The 8,668-nt window shown below is 41.9% G+C and overlaps 1 protein-coding gene across 1 annotated transcript; it reads left to right on the top strand.

Moving 5' to 3' along the window:
* The first annotated feature begins 2,975 nt into the window (after positions 1-2,975).
* LOC138881974 (uncharacterized) lies at positions 2,976-7,766 on the top strand. The gene is made up of 2 exons (XM_070162272.1): positions 2,976-3,061; positions 7,325-7,766. The coding sequence occupies exons 1-2, from the start codon at positions 2,976-2,978 to the stop codon at positions 7,764-7,766; spliced, it is 528 nt and encodes a 175-aa protein (XP_070018373.1).
* Positions 7,767-8,668: the final 902 nt, after the last annotated feature.

Genomic DNA, 8,668 nt, shown 5'->3' with positions numbered 1-8,668 from the left:
TTTCAAAGTGGGTTGAAGTCATGGCTTTGCCCAACAATGTGGCCCAAAGTGTTGTTGCATTTCTCAAGAAGAGCATTTTTACAAGGTTTGGCACTCCTCGTGCAATCATAAGTGAAGGGGGGTTTCATTTTTGCAATAGAGCTTTTGACACTTTGCTTGCAAAGTATGGTGTCAACCACAAGGTTTATACTCCCTAGCATCCTCAAGCGAGTGGCCAAGTTGAAGTCTCAAACAGGGAAATAAAGAGCATATTGTGAAAGACGGTCAATGCAAATAGGACCGATTGGTCAAAAAAGTTGGATGATGTTCTATGGGCTTATAGAACTGCTTACAAGACTCTGATTGGTATGTCTTTGTATCGGTTGGTATTTGGGAGAACTTGCCATCTACCGGTTAAGTTAGAGCATAAGGCCATGTGGGCTTTGGGAAAGCTAAATCTTTAATGGGATGTGGCAGCAAATCTTCGTGTGGAGCAGCTTAATGAACTTGATGAATTCCGATTTCATGCCTACTCCAGTTCATCCTTGTACAAGGACAAGATAAAGTATTTTCATGATAAATATGCTCGTGGCACGGAGTTCAAAGTGGGTGATTTGGTTCTCTTGTTTAACTCTCGATTACGTCTGTTTCCGGGAAAGCTTATGTCCAAATGGGTGGACCTTTTGAAGTGGTGTTTGTGACCCTGTTTGGTGCACTTGATTTGAAGAAAAAAAATGGGGAAGTTTTCAGATTAAATGGGCATAGGTTCAAGCACTACTTGGGAAAAATTGATGACAGCCACGTGGTGGCCCTTCTTCATCTCAAATGATTTGATGGTAACCTGCGTCGTACCGCGACGTTAAATCAGGCGCTTCTTGGGAGGCAACCCATGAGTTTTTATTCTTGTTTTTCTTAGATTTTCATTGTAGTGTATGATTTATTTTTGGACTGACTGGTTGTGAGATGCTATAGGATTGTGCTGATGCAGTGCAGGGAAAAGTTGGAAAATGAATACTCTCTGAAGATTGTCAATGTGGACCGCACTGCCCTTTTGTGCGGCCGCAAAAACCTCAGTGCGGGGGCAAGAAATCAATCCGGATCGCACTAATGAATTGACAAATTGGAGGTTCTCTAAAGTTTACCACTACAGCCGCATTGCATTTTGTGCGAACCGCAGTGGTTGTCTTATCTGAGCCCTATGGTTTCGAGCACTGCGAACTACGGTGCCATTTTGTGCGGTCCGCGGTGGGTAGGTAAGCTGGGCCGCAGGACCTTTTTCTATAAATAGGATGTGAGGCCCTCATTTTGAACTTTTTGAACCCTTTACTCTTAGAGCTTAAAAAATTCATTGTTCATCTCTCTATTGCATGTAATCAACCACCAAGGCTTAATCATCATCTCAACATCTTACTTCTGATAATGGTAAAATTAAGAGGCAAGGGTGCTAAACAACCAGGAAGAGGATAGTCCTCCCGGGGTGGAAAACAAAAGATGATAAAGTTGACCCGACAAGCCCGTCAAAACATAAAGAACAGAAGGAAACTCATTAAAGCTGCAGATAGAGCAATTGATCAGTCGGAGAGTGCATACAAACCCTCCCGGGAGGCATCATCAGACTCCGTGCCAGAGTACATTGCTGATTGGCCGGAGAGAAATAGATTAAGAGATACACCTCCACCTTCCCCCATTTCCCAAGCTTCATTTCATGTATCTTTTGGGTCATCTGAGGGCTTAGCTGCAGCTAGTGAGATGGGTAATCCACCTATCCTACAGCTTCATTATCCAGAGAGGGTGCAATACCAGAAGAAGGGGAAGAAGCAGAAGGGGGTGAGCCCCAAGTTGGTGGGGTAGAGCGGACTAGGAACCCGGAGGCATGGGAGGACCGGTTCGTCAGTGAGATTTCCTACCACAAATTCAGAGTGTGGTGGCCAGAAAAGAGGTTGATATTTGAGAGAAAAATCATTAGCCAGGATATTTTGCCTCACAATCCAAATGTGTTGAGGCAATTCAGAGACAGAGCAGGTTGGGACTACTTCATCGGGCAGGTGGATGACGCCAATGAGAACTTGGTGAAAGAATTATATACCAACATGGCCCATATAAAAAAGGGTACCACGATCACCAAAGTGCGAAACTTGAAAGTGAAGTTTGATGGCAAGACCATCAACGACTATTTGGGCTTCATAGAGAAGGATGAGTCTATGTACCTAGACAAGATGAAATTGGGTGAAGAAGCTCGTCCGTGGTTGGCGGAGTACTTGGAAATTCTAGGTACCACCCCTGATTGGCTGACTACGGAGGTGAAGATATTGAGGAGGACATTGAATTTCGAGTCCAAGGGGTAGGAGACATTCGTGTGCAGCAGACTAGACCTTACCACGCATGACAACTCACTCCCACTTCACCGGTCGATCTTAGTAGCATCCATCATGGCAAGGTACCCGATCAATGTCGGGAATGTGATGTCCCGGGTCATTTTATGGGTGGTGAGTGAGGGTAACAGGTCCTACCCATTCCCCAACTTTCTGACAAAGTACTTTGAGGATCTCGATATGGAAAAGTGCAGATACGATGTGAAGGTGAAGACGAAGGCACCCTTCTCATGGTATAGCCTATAGGGTGATGACAACTCTAAGGGCAAGCACTCCAAAGGGAAATCCACTACTTCAACTGGGCAGTCTAAAGAGACAGTAGTAGTAGTGACTACTCCACCACATCCTCCCACTGCAGCAGATATGGCCCCAGGTCCATCCACCTCCACAGATCCTGAGATACCATCCACCACTGCCTATCCATTGACTGTCCATCATTTGAGCCAGGCCCTCACCAATATTAACAACTGGATGCAAACAACTACTTCTAAGTTGCCTGTATTATCTACTACCATGGCAGCTCAGTTAGCTCCTCCCCCTTCATAGGTCCCATGGTCTATTGAGGACACTCTCAAGGATATTTTGGACAACCAGAAGAAGATCCTAGAGAACTAAAAAGTGCTTATGGAGGCTGTAGATTCTCATGGAAAGGCTCTCAAGAAGCTTGCTAGAGAGTCTAAGAAGATGAGGAAGACTTGGGCTTCCAAAGAGTCCGTGAAGGAGTTATAGGTTGAGGTCGATAGGTTGAAGACAGATCACCTGCCTTTGGATTTGTTACTACAAGACCCTGTGCCAGCAGCCCATCCCTAGCTAGAGCAGTCTAAGAGGCATCCTAAGAGGAAGAGGGTGATCCCCCAGTCAGATGATGCAGTTATCGAGTTGGCAGACCCACCGGAGACCTCCAGTCAACCTCAAGATGTAGCCTAGGAGCTAGTCCAGGCCCAAGTCCCAGCAGGAGAGCCACAGATCATAGGGAGCCAGTATCAAATTCCCGAGCATACAGAGGACCCTGAGACCACTAAGGATCCCATGCTGACGGACGGCCCATAGAGAGTTTCTGTATCCTCTTTCCTCTATTTTTTGTGCTTATTTTGCTTAGTTGGCGTTGAGGACAATGCCAACTTTCATTTGAGGGGTTAGGCCCTACTTTGATTTAGATATATATATATATGTATATATATTTATATATATATATGACAGATTTTAGTATTTCTTTCTTTCTTTTTTATCTTTGGTATGTATATAATTTCAGCATTTCATTACATTTTTTGCACTTTTTACCTTGGGTCTGTATTTAAAAGTATGTTCCATTGTATATATTCATCTCCCCTATTGTATATTCGATTAAATCCCATCTTGTATATATTCATTTTACTTTCTATATTTTTTCTTTCTTAGCTTTTTATTTACGTTCGTAGCTTCTTTTTTTGGATCTTTGCAATAAGCCTTTAGTTTTCTTAATGCCACGGTTCTTTCCAAAGGTGGAATTTGCGTGAACCGGGTGGCTCTTCCCGATGATAGATGGCATGACTACCTTCTTAAAGGTTTAAGTCTTTTTTTTTTCTTTTTTTTTTGCTTTTTAGTAGTTAGTGGTAAGGGTGCCTCAAGCAATGCTTCACTTGGGCCTAACACATTTGCCTTTGATCCTATGGTCAAAAACAAATCGTTGTGTATAGGATGATGAAAGTTGTGACCTTGAAACTCTTGTGTTGGTTGATAATCATCAAGTGGTTTTTCGGGACCATTGTGTGCTCAAATCTTATCTAAGGTTGTTGTGGGCCCCCGACTTTGTGTCTTTAGCAATCCCATAGTTTGTGTGGTGAGAAATTGCATTACAAATCCAAGTTCTGAGCTATTGGTCTAGAACTTACCCTGAATGTTTGTCAAGGCGAAATCTTAAATGTAGCTCTCCTTGATTCAAAATGATAGCGTGAACACTTCCATATCCTAACAATGATAAAATCCCTAGTCAACTCTTTTGAGCCTTAAACCTTTTTCCTTCAAGAACCCTTATACAAGCCTTTACCCGTTCTAAACAATACCCTCTCCGGGCACCCGATCTTTCCTTAGCACATGGCAAAAGTATAAGTTTGGGGGGAGAGACGAGGATTGTAACAAAGTGGTAAAAAGGCACAAAATGAAGAAAAGGAAAGACAATGAAAAAGAAAGAAAGGCAAAAAAACAAAAAGAATGTTCAATGTAGAAATGAATAAAGGGATTCAAGAAAAGCAAAGAATGAAAGGTGTAGAAAGTTGAGAAAGGATAAAAGATTTGAAATGAACAATAAAGAGTGACAGTGTGTCTTTCTAACCCCTTAGAAAGAAGTGAACTGACTCAAAAAGTCAAGTGAATGCATGCCAAAATGAAACAAAAGAAATTCTTTAGGGAAGATGGAACCTACTTAGACCAAACATTTCCTACCCTGAACCAAAAGCCTTCACTATGTTTCCACAAAAGCCCTATATGATCTCTAGTTGAATGAAGCTTACATTAGTGATGACTCCCATAAGGGGCAAGCATATGGTACTTAGAGCAGGACTTGTGGCTTTTCCTTGAGAGAGATGAGTGTGTTTCTATTAACCTCATTCTGAGTTCCACTATCTTAAAGGTGAGGTTTGCTTAGGGAGAATTGAGGATATGTGAGTTTGGGTTCCACAATGGCCAAAGTAATAGAAAGAGTTTCTTTGATGTGTTGAGTTAACTCTTGATGCTCTTGTGTCACACTAAATCCGTGATGTTTAAAAGAGTGAATGTTGTTAATGATTCATTTGTATTGAGGGCAATTGTTAGTCCCAATTGATGCTAGATGAGGTCACTTTAGGACAACTGAATTTTCTTGGATTTTCTCTTAAGGGGTGGGTTTTATTTTGTTTAGGTGAGGACAAGCAGAACCTTAAGTTTGGGGAAGTTGATAACTAGGGATTATGTTTCATTTTACACTCTTTCTTACTTAAGTTTTGATTAAAAATGTGTACAAAATAGTCCTAAAGGCTCACAAGTTGTGCTTGATAGCAGGTTTGATCAATAAGGTGACAAGGTGTCAAAAACTAGCTCAAAAAGGAGTGAAACTTGCACAAGTACCAAGACAAGATCAAGCTCAGTCAAACAGGGCAAGTGCGGCTGCACACCATTCTGTGTGGTCCGCAAAGATGAAGTTCAGAGACTATGCTTCTTAGTCAGCCAGGTAATGCGGCCGCAAAGGCCTTTGTGCGGTCCACAGAGAGGTGGCATTTTGGAGGATGAAGCCCAATGCGGTCCGCGATCCATTTTATACGGACCGCAATAGAAGACACCGCGGTCGCACTTGATTTCATGCGGTCTGCAAACCCCAATTTCAGAGAGCAGAAAAGTCAAGCCAAGAGTCGTAGTGCGACCGCACTTTATTTTGCGGTCCGCACTAGCCCCACAGGGGTATTTTTGTCCAGAATTTTCAGCTAGGATAAATAGCAATTTTCCCATTTTTAGGTCATCAGATAGTTTAGTACGTAGAGTTGCGCTCGTGACTGCTTCTCTTTTACCATTTTGAGTAATTTTAGCTTAATTTCAACATTGAATCTTCAAGTTTTAATTAGCAATTAATTATTATGTGTTTTTCTTCATCTATTGCGTTGTTTTCTTCTATAATTATGAGTAGCTAGACCCATAAGCTAGGGTTGTGGCTCAACCCTAGTTTGGGTAGTTGATGGGTCTTGTGTTTTGATGCTTGATTGTCTATGGGTGTTTGATATTTGGACTAATTTCATGTTTAATTGTTGAATTAGTGGTTGCAAATACAAGTTTATGTTTAGTTGATTTTGGTTCTTCTTGAAAAAAAGAGCCTAAGTCTCTGAAATTGGTCCAACAAGGAATTGGGGCATACTCAAGAGATTGATAGCCCCAATTAAAGGGTTAAACCTAGAGATAGTAATACCCGACTTGAACCTAAATTGCTTGCACAAATTTGCATACCCAATTGGTCTTAATAAAGCCAATTAGGGCAAAATCACTTGAACCACCGAGAGGTGTAGAGTGAGTAGAATCGTGCAATGGTTACATCATACTCCCCAAATATGACAATATAGTCGTAGACTCAAGAATCCGTTAATTAGCCACCTAGGAGAAAGTCACTACCCTAGTGCCTTTTATCTATTTGATCAAATCTCAATAGTTCAAACTTAGCTTTACTTAGAATAATTTAGCATTATAGTAGTATAAAATTAGAATTAAAATCAAAACCAAAAATGTTTAGAAGTGCAATTAGGAACAAATATACAACTCCACTTTAGATAGAAACTCAACTCCAATATTTAGCTCCCTGTGGAAATCGATCCCGACCTCATCGGGTAAAAGCTACTTCGACCTCTCTCGTTACTCTACAGTAGTGCAGGGTTGTCTTCGATCATGTACCACCGATTAACCCTGGGGAAATGCCAAATGTGGAACCAATCAATATTAGTTCACACATTTCTTTGAATGCGGATTCAGGCGCAGACCCCAGGGGAAGTGTAGGTAGGGAAGTCCGATCTAGTGGCCAAGGAACACGGGCTATAGGAGACGGGGGAGTTTGCCTCCAAGTAATATTCGAGATGTTACAAGCTCAACAGATTGCATCGCCCAGCTTCAAATTCAGCATAAAACTCCAAGTGTGGTTGAACCAAAAGTCAATCGCCAAACTAAACTAGTGCCAGAGAGATCGAGTGGTAATGACTCGGGGGATGATCCCACGATTATGAGGATGCTCGAGGAACTCACCTAGAGAATCGAGTTGGGGGAGAAAAAGATTAAGTATAATGACAAAAAAATGGAGACTTATAACTCCCGCATTGATCAAATATCGTGAGTGCCCCCGATCTTGAAAGGTTTGCCAAGAAATTCGTACAAAAGCCATTTCCTCCGAGTGCGGCTCTGAAGCCCAAAAAGTTCCATATGCCCGATATACCTAAATACAATGGGACAACTTATCTTAACAAACACATTACCTCGTAAACTTGTAGGATTAAAGGAAACGACTTAAATGATGATGAGATCGAGTCGGTTTTGTTGAAATTTTTTAGGGAAACCTTGACAATGGGAGCGATGATTTGGTATCACAACTTGCCGTTGAATTCTATCGATTCATTTGCTAGGTTAGCAGAAGCCTTCGTGAAGGCACACGCCGAGGCTATAAAGGTTGTGACAAGGAAATCGGACATTTTTAAGATAAGACAGAGGAATGATGAGATTCTAAGGGAGTTTGTATCCCGATTTCAAATGGAGCGAATGGAATTACCACCGATCTTGGATGCTTGGGACATGCAAGCTTTTATGCAGGGGTTGAATGAGAAGAGTTTGATCGCGTCACGAAAGTTGAAGCAAAATCTGATTGAGTATCCAGCTATGACTTGGGCAGATGTACATAATCATTATCAGTCAAAGATCAGGGTCGAGGACGACTAGCTAGAAGCCCCCTCGGGCTCAGTTCATCCAAATAGATTGGTAGTTAAGAACCCAAGGGATACAGACATGGAACCAAGATAAAATATGGAAGGGTAACCAACTATATGTCTCAGAGTGAAGAAATAACAGTTCAGGGGCGTAATCCCTCTCGGAATGATCAAAGAAACGATCGAGGACAGAATTCTCGGGGACTTATCAACAAGCATGGTTTTGATAAACATACTGATCCCGCTGAATCACCTCGGTAATCGGAGTATAATTTCAGTGTAGATGCATCGGGTATCGTATCGGCTATTGGAAGGATCAAAGATACCAGGTGGCCCAGGCCTATACAAACCAATCCTTCTCAAAGAAATCCAAACTTGATGTGTAAATATCATGGCACACATGGACATAGGACCGAAGACTACAGGCAGCTGAGGGAGGAGGTAGCTTAATTATTCAACGAGGGTCATTTTCTAGAGTTTCTCAATGATCGAGATAAGAATCACTTCAAAGAAAGAGATGCAAATAGAAAAAATGAGCAGGAAGAACTGCAACATGTAAATTATATGATCGTTGGTGCTATCGACGTTCTACAAGGGCCTATATTCAAATGCACTAAGGTGTCGATCACCAGGGAAAAACGAACTCGGAGTTATGTGCCCGAGGGTGTCCTATCGCTCAATGATGACAAAGCGAAAGGCATATCTCATCCACACATTGACGCCCTAATAATTTCTATTTTGTAAATAAAATTCAAGTTAAACGTGTTCTAGTGGATCCAAGTAGCTCAGCAAACATAATCAGATCAATGGTCGTAGAGCAACTCAGCCTACAGGACCAAATTGTACCTGCATCTCGAGTTCTAAATGGCTTCAACATGGCGAGCGAAACAACAAAGGGGAAAATAATCCTACCAG

Source organism: Nicotiana sylvestris, chromosome 11 (genome assembly GCF_000393655.2).
Source record: "Nicotiana sylvestris chromosome 11, ASM39365v2, whole genome shotgun sequence".
NCBI classification, from domain to species: domain Eukaryota; kingdom Viridiplantae; phylum Streptophyta; class Magnoliopsida; order Solanales; family Solanaceae; genus Nicotiana; species Nicotiana sylvestris.
Note: the sequence above shows the minus strand (reverse complement) of the source record. Positions and strands in the feature narration are given on the sequence as shown.